At 45.1% G+C, this 21,336-nt stretch overlaps 1 protein-coding gene across 1 annotated transcript in view; it reads left to right on the top strand.

Moving 5' to 3' along the window:
• Positions 1-21,336, top strand: part of MRC2 (mannose receptor C-type 2) — a 323,383-nt gene that overhangs the window by 100,328 nt on the left and 201,719 nt on the right. The window contains exon 7 of the mRNA XM_078779556.1: positions 2,502-2,696. Coding sequence (XP_078635682.1) covers positions 2,502-2,696 — 195 coding nt within the window. The remainder of the gene's footprint in view (positions 1-2,501; positions 2,697-21,336) is intronic.

Here is a 21,336-nt window from a genome sequence, read left to right as displayed (position 1 = left end):
ATATGTTGGAAATCAAAAAGGTTTCTAATCTTTGAAAAAAGATTAAATGAGGCTGACAATCCTAAACCTTGGTCTAAACCTCTAAATAGGGTTGATGAAGTGTGTATGAAGCACGATATTGATTATGGAAATACCACTACGTTGGATGAAAAACACGAATCCGACAGAGAAATGTTGTATAATTTGTCTTTGATACAAAATCCAATGCTGAGAGAGAAAGTTGATAGGTTTATTGTGAAAAAATTGATAAGTGCTAAATTGAAACTTGGTCTTGGTTATTCACCCTCAAAAAACTATTGAGCTCTAATGATGTTATCAAGACTGAGGAGCTTTTGGCTGATGAATTACATAAACCTATAATCACAAAGTTTAAAAGAAGGAAGGTTTATTCTAAAGGCACCGACCACATCTGGTCCGCTAATTTAATTGAACTAAATAATGATAAGGGATACAAGTATGCTTTAACCGTTATTGATTTGAGGAGTAGATATGCTTGGGTTACTCCTTTGAAAAACAAAAGGGGTAATACTCTTATGTTAGCTTTCAGTGGAATATTTAGTAAAAGTAAAAGAAAACCAAAGAAGATATGGACTGATGAGGGAACAGAGTTCTATAACAAAATATTTATGAAATTTCTTAAGGGGGAGGTTATTAAATTATACAGCACCTTTAATGAAGGAAAGGCAGTTGTTATTGAGCGTTTTAATCGCACTTTGAAAGAGAGACTACATAGAAAATTCACACAACTCGGTTCTCAAACAATGGGTATATTTAATTCAGGACATTGTAGATAATTACAATAATACAGTTCATTCATCAACAAAATCAAAACCATCGGAAACATTTACAAAATTAGAATATGAAAAGGAGATTAATTTGAGAAAACCGAAGTTCAAAGTTGGTGATATTGTAAGAATATACAGATGGAAAAGTCATTTTGAGAAAGGTTATACAAAAAAATGGACAAATGAATTATTTAAAATCGTTGATGTAATGGATACAGTCCCTTGGACCTACAAATTATATGTTTTAAATGGAGAAGAAATATTAGGATCATTTTATTCACAGGAATTACAAAAGACACAGGGAAGCAGATAATACCTTTGAAAGCAATAGGTTGACACTTCACACTCCACTACTATACAGGGATTGGAGGATTGATGTTGTTGTTTGGGGCTTAGGAATATAGAAATATACCTTATTCCTGGACTACAATCCTCCTCAATCCTGAGTATCTCTTCTATGAGACCACTCTCAAGAAACTCTTCATAATTATTCAGTAGTCTAAGAGTTGTTCTTAAAAATGGGTTCCTCTTTTCACCTTGTATTGATCATCCAAGTCTACTAGTTAGTGGGGTTGATTTCTTAAAGGAGTTATTTAGAGCTGTTTTAACATATATTTCACATTGTTCCACAGCCTCCTGAATAGATTCAGGTTTATTAACCAACTTTTTTTTAACTTCATAATTGTTCGGGGTTTCTCCATATTATAACAGTGCTCCATTTATTTATATTATATGATAACAATGCTCCATAAAGGTAATATTTATCGATGCTTCTTTGCTTAAAATAAAATTTTCTTTGTGATTTAACCATTTCATCTCTGCTCAACAAAGATGCTTGTACCAAGAACCAAGTTCCAACATATTGTTTGTAAATATACTTGATGGTGATGAGTGTTATAAGAAAATTAAATTATTCCCTAAAATAAAACATAAACAAATATTAATTGGTCCACTTAGTGAGTATAATCAAATGCAGTCCCCTTTCCAATTCCCCTTCGCCCAATTTTCCCTTCCACCACAAGTAGTAGGAGAATGGGGTGTCTTGAATGCGCCGACTAACATTGAATGAACGTAGTGAGTGAGAATGAGCGTTAGCGAATGTCTGTTGGTTGGTGCTTCAGGACCAAATAACAGCGAACCAACGTAGTAAGTGAGAATGAGTGTTAGCGAATGTCTGTTGGTTGGTGCTTCAGGACCGAATAACAGTGAACGAACGTAGTGAGTGAGAATGAGCATTAGCGAATGTCTGTTGGTTGGTGCTTCAGGACCGAATAACAGCGAACGAACGTAGTGAGTGAGAATGAGTGTTAGCGAATGTCTGTTGAACATCTTGAAATCTTGAGTATGGGAAGGAATTGGAAAATAAAATCTAATTGAAAATCCAGTGAGTCAATAATTAACCTTAATTTTCTCCATTGACTTCAATGTTACATTCTAGTGTGCTTCAGAACCCCCATTCTCCTACTACGTGTGTGTGTGTGTGTGTGTGTGTGTGTGTGTGTGTGTGTTTGTTTTTGGGTTTTGTGTGTTCGAAATTGAGTTATTGTAGAAAGAATGACCAAGCAACATCAATGTAGTTGGTGTTGTGTCCACTGTTATCAAGTGTGTGTGACTGCTCAAGATGGTGGGTTGTAATACAAGGTTACCTGATTTATGATGCAAGTTTATTTTTCACACTGCAGTATAGTAATCCTAAAAGGTGTACGCGTGTGATAGAAAACTGGAAGAAGAAGCGGACTGACTGTCTACCTGGCTGGCGAGGCTTTCATGGCAATTGCTATCAGCAGCAGCAGAGGATGAACAGCACATGGCAGGAGGCGCTGATGGCCTGCCGGAAGGAGGGAGCAGAGCTCACGAGTGTGAACAGCTTCGGAGAGTTGGAATTGCTCGTGCGACACATCGTGAACAATCGTGTGTAAACTGGCATCACATTTCCATTGTTTATCGATGAAGGATAACGCTTTGAACTGATGATAAATATTTCTTCTGATGACTTCCTTGGTGCTGCCTTGCTATGCACATATGAAAAGTTGACTTAGAAGTTTCGTCAAATCAGCCAGAGGTTTGTTGTTGAATATTTTTTCCATTAGAGGTAATTATGTATTCAGTTATCCATCTATCAAATGCATATTTAGTCAGAATTTCATCATAAAGTTGGTCTGCTAGTTGCATCATTTACAATGCAATGCTGTGCCACTGCTACATTGCCCTTTAAATGTCTGCAGGAACTTCAAATTGGACACGTGACTGGCATAGCCTACTCTTTTTGATAAGCTCCATTGGAGATATTTAATGTCCACCTTCAAATGTGTGAAGAATGTAAAACAGACTCAGCATTTCCCCCAAAACAGCAATTATTGATGCAGCCCTCTCTGCTTGTGAAGTATCGGGATATCTGTTTGTATTCGGGTCAACAATTGAACCCAAACAGCTCAATGCCGACTACACTATCTCCAACCCTCCTGTCAAACAGTGTTAACATAATAACAGGGACAAGTTTTAATATTTGGTGAAAAAAATAATCAGTGCAGCGCAAGGAACTTTGGGTCTTGAGGGGTGGAGTGAGTGCAGGTGCAGGTGCTGGTGAGGGTGGGGTGAGTGCAGGTACTGGTGAGGGTGGGGTTGAGGCAGGTACTGGTGAGGGTGGGTGGAATGCATGTACTGGTGAGCATGGGGTGAGTGCAGGTACTTGAGGGAGGGGTGAGTGCAGGTACTTGCAAGCATGGGGTGAGTGCAGGTACTGGAGGGAGGGGTGAGTGCAGGTACTGGTAAGCATGGGGTGAGTGCAGGTACTTGTGAGGGAGGGGTGAGTGCAGGTACTTGTGAGGGAGGGGTGAGTGCAGGTACTGGTGAGGGTGGGGGGGAGTGCATGTACTGGTGAGGGAGGGGTGAGTGCAGGTACTGGTGAGCATGGGGTGAGTGCAGGTACTTGAGGGAGGGGTGAGTGCAGGAGGGCTCCAACCATCGGAACACTTCAGGGTGCTTACCAGTTGCGAGTAACTCATTCAGTGTTTTTTTTTTTTTTTTTTTTTTTTTGTATACAATATCGAGGCTCGTGAAAGAGCGAACATTAATCACACAGAAAGACAAACCGACACATAAAACATATAACATAGGGAGCGGTAGACAAGATGGGGAGAGAGGGGGAAGGACACAAACACAACATTTGAGAGCAGGGACCGAGAGACATGGAGACATCGAGAGATCTGAGAGAGGGCGAGGGCTTTGGGGGGGGGGGGGGGCGTGGGAAGGGGGCAGTGGGAGAGGTATAAAACATATGGACACTGCCAGGACTTCCAGGAAAGAAGTTGGAATTTCAAACAAGGTGGATCTGGGGTGAATTAGCGGGGGTAGAAAAGATCAAGGTTTTGGATGGGGGAAGATAAGAGATGGTGGTGAACAGCTGTTTTAAAGACCTGGAGGGAGGAGTGGGATTGAAGGGAGTGAGGGAGTTTGTTCCAGAGGCGGGAGAAAAGAGGAATGAAAGAGTGAAGGTGAGCGGAGAGCCGAGATTTCGGCAGTTTAACCATCAGAGGGTTGCTGGCAGATCTTGGGCGACCTGTAGGAATATTTGGGGGACAGAGCACAGAGAGAGCTGGGGGTGCAAGGCCGGAGAGGAGTCGGTAGAAGACAGAAAGACCACCTACCTGCCTGCGGTGAGTGAGTGAAAGGCCCTCAGAGATAGCTTCATCGCGGGAGATTCCAATAATTCTGAAAGCTTTGGTTTCAACAGCGTGAAGCCGAGCTAGGTGTGAGGCAGGAGCACCGGCCCATAGGGGAGAACAGTATTCCATTGAGCTGCGGATGAAAGCCTTGTATGTGGTGAGGAGCTCAGGTGTGCCGAGGAAGGACTTCGCACGACGGAGGATGCCCAGTCGGCGACTGGCTTTGGAGGCCAGCTTGGAAATGTGGTTTTCCCAAGAAAGATCATGGCAGATAGTGAGACCCAAAATCTTGAGCGACAGAACTTCTTGGAGAGGATTGTTGAGAAAGTAGATGAGAGGGTTGTCCAGTCGATCTTTTCGGAGAGACATAGTAAGAGTGTGAGATTTGTCAGGATTGAAAGACATGTTCCACTTGTTTGACCAGTCTGTGATTTTGTCCAGGTCTTCAGAGAGTGAGGAGGCAGCAGACTGCCGATCTGAGGGAAGAGGAATGGAGCGGCAGAGAGTGGAGTCATCAGCAAAGAGATAGAGAGGATTTTCGAGAGAGTCAGAGAGATCATTGATGAAGACCAGAAAAAGCACGGGGCCCAGAACACTGCCTTGGGGAACTCCAGCCTGAACAGGAAGAGGAGATGAGAGAAACCCATTCAGGGCCACACGTTGACGACGACTAGAGAGGAAGTCCGCCAGCCATGTGTGGAGATTTCCATGGATACCAAAGGAGGAGAGTTTGGTGAGCAGCGCGGGGTGCCAGACCGTGTCGAAGGCACGTGATATGTCGAGGGAGACAGCTCTAATTTCCTGTTTGGCATTGAGGACCTCCATCCATTGTTGAGACAGCAGAAGCAGCATGTCCAGAGTAGAGTGACCTGGTCTGAAACCAAATTGATGATCAGAGATCAAGCCATTGGAGAAGAGGAAATATTTCATATCAGAAGCAATGATGGATTCCATGACTTTGCTGATAATTGGGAGAAGGCTGATTGGTCTGTAGTTGCTAGGATCTGTTTTTGCACCTTTTTTGTGCAAAGCGGTGATGTTGGCTGATTTCCAAGCAGATGGCAGTTGACCTTGAGCAAAAGAGAGGGTGAAGAGAACAGAGAGAGGGTGAGATAGAGCAGCAGAGCAGGATTTTAGGACCCGTGGGCTGATGCCGTCGGGTCCAGTTGCAGAATCAGAGTCGAGGGTTGACAGAAACTTTTCCACCTTGTCAGGAGGAAAGGACACGGAGTCCAGGAGCAGCAGGGTACGACTGGGTATGGTGGGTACAGAGAGGGATGGGTTTGGGACACAAGATTTAGAGGCAAACACAGAGTTGAGGCATTCAGCTTTTTCATGTGCGGTGTCAGCTGTGTAGCCGTTTGAGGTAAGGGAGGGGATGGAGGGGGAACAAACACCAGAAACGGATTTGACCAGACGCCACCAGGATTTGGAAGAGGGAGACAGATAAGAGAGTTCGGTCTTGAGAACGGAGAGATATTGTTTCCTGGCTCTCCTGAGGGTGGACACACACTTGTTTCGGGCTTTGTGAAAGGAAATGAGATTTCCTTCCGTTGGATTTGCTTTCCAGGAGACGAAGGCAAGTTGTTTCTGGGCAACAGCCTCACCACAAGATTCCGTGTACCATGGACGGGAGGAAGGGTATGACAACTGAAGACGAGATGGGATAAATCTGTGCATGAGAGAGAGCAATTTACTTTGGAAGAATTCCCAGGATGAGTTGATGTCAGAGGTGGTAGAGATGGGAGACCAGTCCAGATGATTGATGGCTGCTTGAAGACCGTGCCAGTTGGCCTGAGTGAAATGCCAGACTCGTCGACGCTGAGCAGGCTCCCTGAGGATGGTCAGAGAGATGTCCACCTTAACAAGGACATGATCAGATGTTCCGATCGGAGCAGAAGAAGAGCAGCAGACATTTTCAGGGAAGTTAGTCATAACCAAGTCCAGAAGAGAAGATGTTCCGTTGACTGAGATCCGGGTCGGGAAATTGACAGATTGTGTCAGTCCCAGTGAGTCGCAGAAGTCCTTTGCTGAGGAGCCATGGCTGGTGAGAGAGGTACCCACACCCAGCCAACTGGCATGATGACAGTTGAAATCACCACATATGAGGAAGAGAGAGTTGGGATGAGTAGATAGAAGTTGGTCCATGTCATCAGACAGCGAGATGTAGATGGAGTCATCACTGTTTGGTGGACGGTACAACACACATATGAACAAGAGGTGGGAGCGAAGGGGAAGCCGTAGCCAGAGGTATTCCTGGGGGTGAGGTGGAGAGAGTGCAGTGCAGGGCGAGTGAGGAAGAGAGTTTTTGATAAAGATAGCAACCCCGCCTCCAGGACGAGGCTCAGGTCTATCATACCGGAGGAGGGAGTAGCCCGGGAGAGATACTATGGAATCAGAGACATCATAAAGGAGGAAAGTTTCTGTTAAGCAGATCATGTCTGGTTTGACAGAAGCAACCTGTATGGAGAGATCGGTTAAGTTTGAACGAAGGCCCCGGATGTTTGAGGTCCATACCGTTAATGAAGAGGAAGGGGGAGCATCAGATACAGAACAGGGGGGAGGAGGGGTAGGGTAAGATGTGGAAGAGGTGGAAGAGGTAGGGAGAGCTGTTGAAGGTGTGTCAGAGATTTCAGAATAGCTCGGAGAAAGGGAAGGATGGGGCGGACAAAAGGTTTGATGGTGATTGGGTGAGCCACAATGAGGTGTTATTTGAGGAGGGGGAAGAGCGAGGCAGAAGGTTGGGGGAGATGGAGGTGAGAGTTTGAAGGGGGAAGAAGCGGGGAGGACGCTTTGAGGAGGGGGAGTGAGCGGGGGGAAATTGAGAAGCAATGAGGGTGGGGAGATTTGAAGGGGAGGGGTGAGGGGGGAGTTTGGGAGGGAAGGGACAAGGGGAGGGATTTGAAAGGGATGGGATATGGGGGAGATTTGGAGGGGAGGGGTGAGGCAGGAGTCTAGGAGGGGAGGGGCGAGGGGGCGTCTTGGCGGAGAGGGGTGATGGGGTAGTTTAGGAGGGAGGGGGCAAGGGGGGAGATTTGAAAGGGATGGGTGATGGGGAAGATTTGGAGGGGAGGGGTGATGGGGAAGATTTGGAGGGGAGGGGTTATGGGGAAGATTTGGAGGGGAGGGGTGAGATTGGATTTTTGAAAGTGTACGATTTATGGGAAACGAACATTTATTGCAAAATGAGTTTCTTGTGACCTTCGAGTTAAAAATACGTTTAAGGACGCTGGATGGAGGATGGAGTGCAGGAGAGTTTAGGGAATGTAGAACAAAGGCACTATAGGAGATGGATATTTTTTTTGGGATGAATTGATTTGGTGAGCAAGTCGAAAGCAGCCTTTTAAAGAAGAAGAAGAAAAAGGTGTTATAAAATATGACGGAATACATAACTTGAGGGGAAAGTGTAAACATTGAAGGTTAATGAGTGAAAACTATCTGGGGAAATGGGGGAGAAACACGTGGTCGAAGAACGAACGAACGAATAAGAATGAATAAACGAATGAGAACAGAGAAGGAAATTTTTTTTTTTTTTTTTTTTTTTTTTTTTTGAGTTGAGATTTACACAAGGAAGTAGGCTATGGGTGAAAAGGCTGGGAATACAGAGAACGAAAGTTATTGGATCACAAACGACGGACCACTGAGAGAAAAACAAAGCCTCAAGGTTGTACAGTGCACACTGTACAAGGCCTTGCTCGCGACACGGCAAACAGACGATCAATTTATGAAAGATAAACACCGAGAAACAACCAAAGTTGCACACAATAACTTCACACACCGAAAGATAAATACAGTTTCGACAAAATACAATTGTGAACAGACTTAACTTCGAAAAACGTGGAGACCGTGTGGAGCTTCGAAAATCCCTGCCGCCGTCTCCAAGATCTCGCGAGATCGTGTTGTGGCTGCCTTTGGAATAAATCAATGGTAAAAGTCGATGAGGCCCAAAAACTCTCGCAGTTTTCGTTGAGTTAATGGTAACAGGAAATCCCAAATAACTGGACCTTCTCCTTAAGTGGGCAGATGTGTGAGTGGTTAACCCAATGACTTAGGAGATTCAACTCCAGAACGCGGAATATGCACTTTGTGGGATTGATGATGATGCCGAAATCCTGCAAACTGGTGAAGAGGAGACGTAGGTGTTCCTGATGCTTTTCTGGGGTTAGACTGGTGATTAGAATATCATCTATATACAATACCTTCAGAAAGTATTCACACTTTCTCAGGCCAACTGGCACGGTCTTCAAGCAGCCATCAATCATCTGGACTGGTCTCCCATCTCTACCGCCTCTGACATCAACTCATCCTGGGAATTCTTTCAAAGTAAATTGCTCTCTCTCATGCACAGATTTATCCCATCTCGTCTTCAGTTGTCATACCCTTCCTCCCGTCCATGGTACACGGAATCTTGTGGTGAGGCTGTTGCCCTGAAACAACTTGCTTTCGTCTCCTGGAAAGCAAATCCAACGGAAGGAAATCTCATTTCCTTTCACAAAGCCCGAAACAATTGTGTGTCCACCCTCAGGAGAGCCAGGAAACAATATCTCACCGTTCTCAAGACCGAACTCTCTTATCTGTCTCCCTCTTCCAAATCCTGGTGGCGTCTGGTCAAATCTGTTTCTGGTGTTTGTTCCCCCTCCAACCCCTCCCTCACCTCAAACGGCTTAACGGCTGACTCCGCACGTGAAAAAGCTGAATGCCTCAACTCTGTGTTTGCCTAAAAATATTGTGTCCCAAACCCATCCCTCTCTGTACCCACCGTACCCAGTCGTACCCAGCTGCTCCTGGACTCTGTGTCCTTTCCTCCTGACAAGGTGGAAAAGTTTCTGTCAACCCTCGACTCTGTTCTGCAACTGGTCCTGACGGCATCAGCCCACGGGTCCTAAAATCATGTTCTTCCGCTCTTTCACTCCCTCTTTCTGTTCTCTTCACCCTCTCTTTTGCTCAAGTTCATCTGCCATCTGCTTGGAAATCAGCCAACATCACCGCTTTGCACAAAAAAGGTGCAAAAACAGATCCTAGCAACTACAGACCAATCAGCCTTATCCCAATTATCAGCAAAGTCATGGAATCCATCATTGCTTCAGACATGAAATCTTTCCTCTTCTCCAATGGCTTGATCTTTGATCATCAATTTGGTTTCAGACCAGGTTACTCTACTCTGGACTTGCTGCTTCTGCTTTCTCAACAATGGATGGAGGTCCTCAACGCCAAACAGGAAATTGGAGCTGTCTCCCTTGACATTTCACGTGCCTTCGATACGGTCTGGCACCCCGCTCTGCTCACCAAACTCTCCTCCTTTGGTATCCATGGAAATCTCCACGCATGGCTGGCGGACTTCCTCTCTGGTCGTCGTCAACGTGTGGCCCTGAATGGGTTTCTCTCATCACCTCTTCCTGTTCAGGCTGGAGTTCCCCAAGGTAGTGTTCTGGGCCCTGTGTTTTTTCTGGTCTTCATCAATGATCTCTCTGACTCTCTTGAAAATCCTCTCTATCGCTTTGCTGACGACTCTACTCTCTGTCACTCCATTCCTCATCCCTCAGATCGGCAGTCTGCAGCCTCCTCACTCTCTGCAGACCTGGACAAAATCACAGACTGGGCAAACAAATGGAACATGTCTTTCAATCCTGATAAATCTCACACTCTTACGATGTCTCTCCGAAAAGACCGACTGGAGAACCCTCCCAACCACTTTCTGAATAAGCCTCTCCAAGAAGTTCTGTCACTCAAGCTTTTGGGTCTCACGATTTGCCATGATCTTTCCTGGGAAAACCACATTTCAAATCTGGCCTCCAAAGCCAGTCGCCGACTGGGCATCCTCCGTCGTGCGAAGTCCTTCCTTGGCACACCTGAGCTCCTCACCACATACAAGGCTTTCATCCGCAGCTCTATGGAATACTGCTCTCCCCTCTGGTCAGGTGCTCCTGCCTCACACCTAGCTCGTCTTCACGCTGTTGAAACCAAAGCGTTCAGAATCATTGGAATCTCCCGCGATGAAGCTAACTCCAAGGGCCTTTCACTCACTCACCGCAGGCAGGTTGGTGGTCTTTCCGTCTTCTACCGACTCCTCTCTGGCCTTGCCCCCCCAGCTCTCTCTGGGCTCTGTCCCCCAAATATTCCTACAGGTCGCACAAGATCTGCCTGCAACCCTCTTATGGTTAAACTGCCAAAATCAAGACTTTCTGCTCACCTTCACTCCTTCATTCCTCTTTCCTCCCACCTCTGGAACAAACTCCTTCACTCTCTTCAATCCCACTCCACCCTCCAGGTCTTTAAAACAGCTGTTCACCACCATCTCTTATCCTCCCCCATCCAAAACCTTGATCTATTCTACCCCCGCTAATTTCGGTCCCCTTGTGTTTTATACCTCTCCCCCCTCCCCCCCCCCCTTCCCACACCTCCTGCCCCCAAGCCCCCTCCCTCCCACACTTCTCCCTGCTCTCAAATGTTGTGGTTGTGTGCTTCCCCTTCTCTCCCCATCTTGTCTTCCACTCCCTCTTTTTGTATATTTTGTTTGTCTGGTTGATTTGTTTGTGAAATAAATGTTAGCTCTTTCACGAGCCTCGATTCAGTATACAAAAAAAAAACAAAAAAAAAAACACCCCTTGACGTTTTCACATTTTGTTGTTACAGCCTGAATTTAAAATGGATTGAATTAAGATTTTTTTTGTCACTGATCCCCACATAATAACCCATAATGACAAAGTGGATTTTTTAAAATTTCCAACAAAATTATAAAAAATGAAAAGCTGAAATGTGTTGTTGATATGGGAGAAGTATTCAGCCCCTTTGATATGACATTCCAAATTGAGCTCAGGTGCATCCAATTTCCTTTGATCATCCATGCCATGTCTCCACAGCTTGAGTGGAGTCCACTTGTGGCCAGTTCAATTTATTGGATACGATTTATAAAGAAACACACATTTCTATATAAAGTCCCATAGTTGACGGTGATTGTCAGAGCAGAAACTCTACCATGAAGTACAAGAAACTCTCTGTAGAACTCCGAGGTAGAATTGCGAGGAGGCCTAGATCGGGGAAAGGGTGCGAAACAATTTCTAGAGTGTTGAAAGTTCCCAAGATCACATTGAGCTCCATCATTCGGAAATGGAAAGAATATGGAACTACGCAGGACAATGACCCCAAGCGTACAGCCAAAGCAACATTGGAATGGCTTCGGAACAGGAATGTTAACATCAATGAGTGGCCCAGTGAAAGCCCAGACTTGAATCCCATTGATTAATCGGTGGAAATGCTTGAAGATTGCTGTTCACCGACGCTCCCCATCCAACTTGACAGATCTTGATCAAATCTGCAAGGAAGAATGGGAGAAAGTCCCCAAATCCAGATGTGCAAAGCTGATACAGACATACCCTAAGACTTGAAGCTGTAATCGCTGCCAAAGGCACTTCTATGAAGTATTGACTCAAGAGGTTAAAAACTTATGTAAAGAAGATATTTCTTTATTTCATTTTTAATTATCTTGTATAAAAATTCAAAAAAAATAAAAATCCACTTTGACATTAAGAGGTGTTATGTGTAGAGCAATGACAAAAAGTCTCAATTGAATCCATTTTTATTCCGGCTGTAACAACAAAAATGTGAAAAAGCCAAAGGGTTTGAATACTTGAAGGCCCTGTCGGCCTGTATATATTGCAGAAGTGTAATCCCTGCAGCACCTGAGAGATAAAACGTGGAAAGGTTTGTGAAGTTTTTTTTGAAAAGTTTTTCGAACAATTTGTTCATGGACTGAAATAAGTAAGAAGATTTGCGATTCCGATCGACAAATCTGTGAATATCGTGGACAATCCTCAGTTCTTGGTGGTTGTACAGCACAAAACAGATGACGTGGTTGAATAATTTCTGTTTTGTGAGCCATTTAGTACCACACAGCTGGTCAAAAACATTTCCGAAATGGTCAGAGTTTTTTGAAGCAGCAAAACCTTCACTGGATGGATTGCTGTGGTTTGTTTGTTTGGAGCTCCAGGCATGATGGGAAGTTGAGTGGGATTTTGTACGCGAGTGAAAGAGGTCAGCCCTGATGTTGTTGGCACTCATTGCTTCTCGCATGGAGAGAGCTTGGTGACACATTTCCCCCCGTTGGGGGACAGTAAGCTGGTACTCATTTTGCGTCGGAAGGATAACCGGCCGAATCAACGCACCTGATGTTATTCAACAGCACGGCTGGGACTCTAACTCAAGAGCCTAATAACTTAAACCAGTCTACTTAACTGTGGTGCCAACACTAGGCTTTCGTCACACCTCAACAGTTGTCATGTTCAGAACACCAACAACAACAACAACAACAAACAACTACAATATCAATAAAGAGACGGACAGATATGGGTGTAAGCATAACCCCTGTCCACCTGTGGTGGCGGAGGTAAAAATCGAGCAAACTGCTCATCCCTTTATTTGAATTACATGCATGAAGGAACACCCTTCTATATTTTCATACAATTCAGCCTTGAAAAGTAGGGCTAAAACCGAAATTACGTTAAAAACAACAACAACCCTTCATTGAAAAAATAATGTGCTCATCCATTTATTTGGGCTCATCCATCCACAGATCGCTGCCAGGATCGTGCTGAAAATAAGAAAAATAACCCGGTGTACATTCATGAAGCAAAAATATACATCATGTTTCTGTGCATGTATAATGCATCGTGGTTATTTATTTGCGACAATTCCAATTGCACTGGGCCATGCACTCACCCCCTAGGCCGAAAGCCTGTGGCCTATGCTGCTTCACAAAATGGTGGCACATTATTTTGACTGTGTGTGTGTAGTTGGGCGAGCTGTCCAACCAATGGGTGAAGGCAGTTGCGACATCATTTCTGTGAACGTGAGGTCACTTCCACCTTGACAGAAAAATAAATACACAGGCCTTTCATTTATATATGTGTATATATATATATATATATATATATATATATATATATATATATATATATATATAAATATATTGTTGAGGTTTTGAGACTTGTACATCTAACATCATTAAAGGTTAAAGGTTTGCCCCCCATAGTTAGTCCACAAGCAACACGTCGGCCCAATAGAATTAGTTATGTCATAGTATGTGTAAGAGTAGGCCATTTCACGAGTAACATCTGCGTTGTGTAAAGAAATAATAAGCTTAGGTTCCTTTCATTTTGCGGCCGCCCTCCAATTTCCATCATGGGCAAACTCGATCCCGCGCCCCATTTGGCATCCCTCAAGTTTGTTACGCTTTGGCCGCCAGCAGCGTCAGCTGCCCGTTGCTCGCTCAAACTAGTCGGGTAACCACGAGCTAGGCCTGAAAAGAGGGAGGAGCGCGAGGTCGGGGTGTGGCCGCGTCAAGCAGTGCGTCAGAAGGCGGTGACGGTAAGGGCAACAACCAACCAGAGCTCGGTGGGCATGGCTTGATAGGGCGTGGCAAGAAACGTCTGGTGAGTTCGAGAGGGTTCCAAGGGCGTGGCAATAAAACCCTTGGCGCGAGGCCCCCCACCTCAGATGAGAAAGGGATGCGCGGTGTTGAGATGAGTTGAGATGAGAAGGGAGAGGCGCTTACGAAGGGATCTACGAGGACGGAACGGAGTCGCGCATTGCAAGAGAGTTGTATTGAGATACGCATTGAGAGATTGAGAAGCGCATTGCTCGCGTTTATTGAACTATTACGGACTGTCCATTTATTACGTACGCGGCTGAGCCGCAAGTGCAACCGCCAAAGTCAGCCTGCCGTTTGCCCTATAATAATCCCGTGCGCACCAACAACACGTGGAGAGCTCCTGGCCGCTGCCGTCTGTACATCTCCTTTGCGGTGCGAGTTGGGGACCGGAGGAAGAGCTGCCCGGACGCCATTCCTGGACCATCGACCTGTTCATCTGCAACCCCGTGTGAGTGTGTCTGTGTGTGACGGGCCCGTTTGTCCAGGGATAAGTTAAGACTGTTTAAGGCTGCACTGTGTATTCTTCTTCTTCTTTATTGTACAAAGTGTAAATAAATCTGTTATTCCTTTCTTCCCAAATTCGACCGTTTCCGTGATTTCTCCATTGGGTAAGCGTGGCACGATTACGAACCGCCTGGATCGGGTTTTAGTCATTGATAATGGCTCGGGTCACGGGTCGCTACTGCTCGGCGTTTCCACCAACACCCGTGATTCCGGCGGGGCTTATTTCCTCGTTTCCGGTCAGCGTTAGTACTTAGGTAATAGCGAATTCATAGTCCTAAAGCCCTATTTAATGCTGTCCGAGAATGATGTCATAGGTCCCGGGTCCCGTCAGCTAGTAAATGACAAGGGGACTAATCCCCCCTTGGTAAGGGGAAAGGCCGGCGCTGAGATCCGCAACAATATATATATATCCATATACATATATATATATATATATGTATATATATATATATATATATATGTATATATATATATATATGTATATATATATATATATATATATATATATATATATATATGTATATATATATATATATATGTATATATATATATATATATATATATATATATATATATATATATATATATATATATATATATGTATATATATATATATATGTATATATATATATATATGTATATATATATATATATGTATATATATATATATATATATATATATATATATATATATGTATATATATATATATATGTATATATATATATATATGTATATATATATATATATATGTGTATATATATATATATATGTATATATATGTATATATATATATATGTGTATATATATATATATATATATATATATATATATATATATATATATATATATATATATACATATATATATATATATACATATATATATATATATATATATATATACATATATATATATATATACATACATATATATTGTTGCGGTTTTGTAAATAAAGGCAACCCCCCCATAGTTAGTTACACCACAACATGTAGCCTCGTATAGTTAGTTATTTCTTATTAAATGTAAAGCATAGTCCCCTTCCCAGTGTTAGTATGCGTTGAGGCAGGCAGGATAATGGTAGGCCTCATTGAAGCCTAAAGTGCCTCGTCATGGGCCTAGGCCAGGCCTTGCAGGCCCGAAGGAGGAGCTAAAGGGCGTGGCCAATGAGCAGCGAGCAGCCAATGGGAGCTGAAGGGAGTGGCCGAGGGTGACCAATGAGGGGCTGTCATGACACGTGACCCCAGGCGGCCAATGGAGGCCCGTGGAACATTCGAGTGGGGTTTCGGGGGGCTATAAAACCCGGCCCAGACTCCCCGCTCGCTCTCTGGCAGGCACTCTGATCTCTGAGACCCTCTGACTCACTGGCTCTCTGGCCCTCTGACTCACTGACTGAGCGCTCCTCGGGTTCCTGCTACGTGCACGTCCTTGATCAACGTCCCTGCCGCGATCATCTCCGGCTGTGGTGTGCCAGGTTAGAGCGATTCTCGGGGCTTCCGTCCAACGAGCCCATCCAGGCAAGCTGCATGAAGCGGCCGTGCTTTGTGTGCATTACCCTCTTCCTTCCCTTCCCCGAACGAATGAGGGCCCTTGTCTGGGAACCTAGGTAAGGCCGCTAGGATTCCTCGCTTTGTCCCGTTTCTGTAAATACTGTGAATTGTGAATAAATCCTGTGTTTGGTTTCCAACCTGGCCGTCATCGTCCTTTCCACATTGACCTAGCATCGCCCCGAATTAAAACCGCTCGATGGGGTTCGATAGTGTTAACGATAGTGTTGACTTCCGTTTTCCGGTCCGGTCGTGAGAGGACGCTGGCGTCGTTTGCTCGCCGCTTCTCTGACTGGACCATTGTCCGTGTCTTGCTTTCCTGGTGGTCGTGGCGGATTTATGGCCATTGAGTCTTCCTCTGCGCGGTCCCGGCTCTGCTCTGCTGCTCCGGGCTTCACCTGCTCGGCTCCATCGCTGTTTCCTCGGGCCCACTCCCGTTGGTTGTGTCGATTGTTTCGCCTCCTCACCCTTGGCCGCGTGCTCGCTTTGCCTTCGCTCCTGCTGGCATGGCTCTGCGGTACTCTGCCGCAAGGCTTCTCCTGCTTAAAACCCGCTCCACCCCATCATGCATCTCTGCAATCAGATCGAATGGACTCCTGCGTCGACCCAGGTACATTCACCGTGGCTCCGGTCGTAAGTTTGTTTATTTACAATCAGGTCACTCCATCCCCATCCTCTGGTCGGCTCAGCGCACTCCCACTCATCGTCCCAACACACCTGGTCACAACAACGCACAAAATCGCACCTCCTGTCTGCGAACCCTGGCCAAATCACCTGGATTCATACCCGCCGTACAAAACAACATCAAGCTCACCCTGTTCAATACCCGGTCCCTCAACAACAAATGCCTCATCCTGAACGACTACATCCTGGAAAATAAACTGGACTTTCTCTGTCTCACTGAGACCTGGCAACAACCACTGGACTACTACACGCTCAACCTCACCACACCCAATGGATATTCTTACATCAATAAACCACGCTCGGAGGGCCGAGGTGGTGGAATTGCCGTTATTCACCGACAAGACATCAAGACCAACCTCATCTCCATCTCATCTGCTCCATCATTTGAACACCTGGCTTTTAAACTCTCTGGTCACACACAGTCAGTCATGGCTGTTGTCTACCGCCCTCCCAAACCACACCCATCATTCCTGTCTGACTTCTCCTACTTTCTGACCCAGCTATGTTCCCTCTCCCCCTCAATCCTCCTCCTTGGTGATTTCAATATCCACATGGACTCCACTGACTCCACGCTAACCACTGACTTCACTGATTTACTCACCTGCTTTAACCTCACTCAACATGTCAACTTTCCTACCCATAACCGTGGTCACATTTTGGACCTTGTCTGCTCTACTGGACTAATTTTGCACCATCTCTCTGGCTCCGACCTCACTCTCTCTGACCACCTAGCCATCACTCTGACCATCAACATCCCCACCCCAGCACCAAGGCATTATCGCACTATCAACTTCCGTAAGCTAAACGCTTTTTCACCTGCCTCATTCTCATCGACCCTCTCTGAAAAAATGTCCACTTCTCCCTTCGTTGACCTCCACACCCCTTCTGACCTCACTGACTACTACAACCACACTCTCTCTTCCTGCCTTGACCAAATTGCGCCTATAAAAACCAAAACAGTTTCTTTCACCCATTCTGCTCCCTGGTTTACCCCTGAGCTCCGCCTAATGAAAACTCGTGCTCGCCAACTTGAAAGACTCCGCAATAAAACAGGTCTCACAGTTCACTCCCAGGCCTACAAGGACCACATACAACACTATAAAGATGCCCTCTCCCGCGCCCGCTCCGCCTACTACTCTCAAATTATCCACTCTGGCTCCGGAAACCCAAAAGCACTCTTCTCTACAATAAACAAACTCCTCAGCCCCCTGAACACCACCACCCAGTCATTCACAATAGACAACTGCATCTCCTTCCTTTCATTCTTCCAACGCAAAATTGAAAACATCTACAACAGCTTGACCACCGCCGCACCCGCTCCCCCTCAAACCACCTGCCCCCCCTTATCCTGCCATCCCCTGTCTCAATTCTCCCCAGTCTCCCCTACTGACCTCTCTGAACTCCTCATCGGAATGAAAACTGCCACCTGCACTCTTGACCCCATCCCCTCCAGCTTTGTCAAGGCCTCCCTTCCTGCTCTTTCTCCACTTATCATTGCAACAATAAACTCCTCCCTGTCTACAGGCATCGTCCCACCATCCCTCAAAATTGCTGCTGTTACCCCCATTCTGAAAAAACCTGGACTAAACCCTGACACCCTAAATAACTTCAGACCCATCTCCAACCTACCCTTTCTGTCAAAGGTTTTGGAACGCGCTGTAGCCACTCAACTCAAGCATCACCTCTCTGCCAATAACCTGTATGAAACATTCCAATCCGGATTCCGGTCCAACCACAGTACTGAAACTGCTCTCCTCAAAATCACCAACGACCTTCTCCTCTCCTCTGATGCTGGCAACCTCAACATTCTCATCCTCCTCGACCTCAGCGCTGCCTTTGACACCATCGATCACACCATCCTCCTCACCCGACTTGAAACCACCTTTAACATTACCGGCACTGCCCTCTCTTGGATTAAATCATACCTCTCTGACAGACGTCAGTTCATCTCCATCAATAACTGCAAATCCCCCACTGCTCCCCTCCCCCAAGGTGTCCCCCAAGGTTCAGTTCTTGGCCCCCTCCTCTTTATCCTTTACCTGTCCCCCCTCGGTCACTTAATCCGCCGTCATGGTCTCCAATTCCACTGCTTCGCCGATGACATCCAGCTTTTCATCTCCACCAAGTCCATCTCCACCGCCACCCACTCTATCCTGACAAACTGCATCACTGAAATAAAATCCTGGCTTCAAATCAACTTCCTCAAACTTAACTGTGATAAATCTGAAATAATCATCATTGGCCCAAAAACGCTCACCAAGTCCACCCATAACTTTGCCCTCAACATCGACGGTTTCCCAGTGTCCACCTCCCCTCACATCCGGAATCTTGGCATCATCTTTGACCAAACCCTCTCCTTCGACAAATACACTAAACAGATCACAAAGACAGCCTTCTTCCACCTGAAAAACATCGCCCGTCTCCGTCCATCCCTCTCCTCTGTGGCTGCAGAAACCCTCATCCACGCCTTCATCACTTCCCGTCTGGACTACTGCAATAGCCTCCTTTATGGTTCACCCTCAACAATCACCAATAAACTCCAATACATTCAGAACTCCGCTGCCCGTCTACTCACCCATTCCCGGACCCGTGACCACATCACCCCCGTCCTTTACAAGCTTCACTGGCTCCCCATCTCCCAGAGAATCCAGTACAAAATCCTCCTCTTGACCTACAAAGCCCTCCATAACCTGGCCCCATCCTACCTGGCTGACCTCCTCTCCAGACACACTCCCACCCGCAACCTCCGCTCTGCTGGTACCAACCTCCTGACCCCCCCCATCCGGACCAAATTTAGATCCTGGGGGGACAGGGCCTTCTCCATCGCTGCTCCCACCCTCTGGAACTCGCTACCTCACACCATCAGAGACTCCTCCTCACTCACCACATTCAAAACATCACTCAAGACCCACCTGTTCAACACTGCATTCAACATTTAACCCACAGCATCTAACCCCTGACTATCTCCTCTCCTTCTCCCTCCTTTGTGCTTTGAATATTTCCCTATTGATTCTTCTTTTTTTGCAATTGTCTTTATGTTTTGCTATGCGTTATGTTTTGCACTCTGTCAAAGCGTCTTTGGGCTTCCTGAAAAGCGCTATATAAAATAAATGCATTATTATTATTATTATTATTATTATTATAACGGCACGAGTTACGCGACGCACAACCGCTCGGGCATCCAGTATCAGCGTGACTCATGCGGGGTTCAGTCCCCGTTCTCACGGCTGCGTGTGTCTGAAGGTATTCGGGTGGTGACCGTTAACCCTTCCACGCGTAACTGCGGGCTCGGCGGCTGGAATTTCTTAGTAATCCGTCCACCACGAGTGTAGTGTGGTTGGCGGCCTCGTGGACTTGGAATTCGAGGGGGAGCAGGGCTTAACCCCCCCTTAGTACGTCGACGAACCCAGGATCCGCAACAATATATATACATATATATATACCTATATATATATATATATACATATATATATATAAATATATATATGTATATATGTATGTGTATGTATATATATATATATATATATATATATATATATATATATATATATATATATATATATATATATACTGTATATATATATATATATATTATATATATATATATATATTATATATATATATATATATATATATATATATATATATATATATATATATATATATATACACATATATATCTGTATATATATATATATATATGTCGGAATTGAGACTTAGAACTTGGGACTCAGAAGACTCAGAGAAAGGAGCAATGGATATATTTATTAGAACTCGTTTACACAAGCTTGCGGACAGCAAGATGTCGCAGGAGGCTCACATTAAATGGCCAACACTACAACAAGATGCTCTGAAATAATTCGATTAAAACTTGCTTTATATAAGGAATATCGGGTGTGGTTTTAGCTCACAAGATACAGAGACAGAATGGGCTCATTGGTCCTCCCACCATTAGTCCCATCCTGTTGTTTAGTTAGTTAGAGGAAGCTCATCCAAGGCCACTCATAGGTTAGCTCAGATAAGGAGATGGTCAGCAATATGTGGCAACATGTTTACAACTTTCTGTATAGAAACCTTGGTTGGGAAAGTACAAAGGGAGGGGACACTCATAAATGTGTCAGCCCACAGGATATTGGCAAAGTCATGAGGGAGGCTGAGAGATAACAGCTGCAACCAAGGCCAGGAAGGGGATCAAGAGATTGTGCCCACACAGGGCAAGAGCTCACAAGCACAGAACTCCTTATTAGGATATTACACATCCTCAATGCACAAGAAAGGACTAAGTATTATAAAAGAGTACAGCAATCAGTTAAAACAAAACATATAATTGGTTATACTTGGTAATTGGTAAAGCAGCAAGAATTAACAAAGGGGGAGGGGCATAACAGCTCCCTACATACCGCCCTTTTGGATCTAAGATACAACGTTATCTACGAGCCAATCAAAGGCCTTTATTTCAAACAAAGCAGAAACGAAACAAATCAGAAAAGTCATTCAACATATCACGCGAAGGCAGCCCAGTGAGCATGTAGTACCCAAAGCACTCCACATCGCACTCAGCAGGATGATTCGCGTCTGTATGTGAGTATGCAATGTAAGTCCATAAAAGCAGGGTGATCGAATGGCATGAAAAATCCTCCAAGAGAGGTGAGATAGACAGTGTAAAAGGTTCACTAAACATACCACGCGGATGCAGCCCAGTGAGCATGTCCCGTACCCAAAGTAC

Source organism: Myxine glutinosa, chromosome 6, assembly GCF_964187855.1.
Source record: "Myxine glutinosa chromosome 6, kmMyxGlut1.1, whole genome shotgun sequence".
Taxonomy (NCBI): Eukaryota; Metazoa; Chordata; class Myxini; order Myxiniformes; family Myxinidae; genus Myxine; species Myxine glutinosa.
This window is presented reverse-complemented; position numbering and strand designations above follow the sequence as displayed.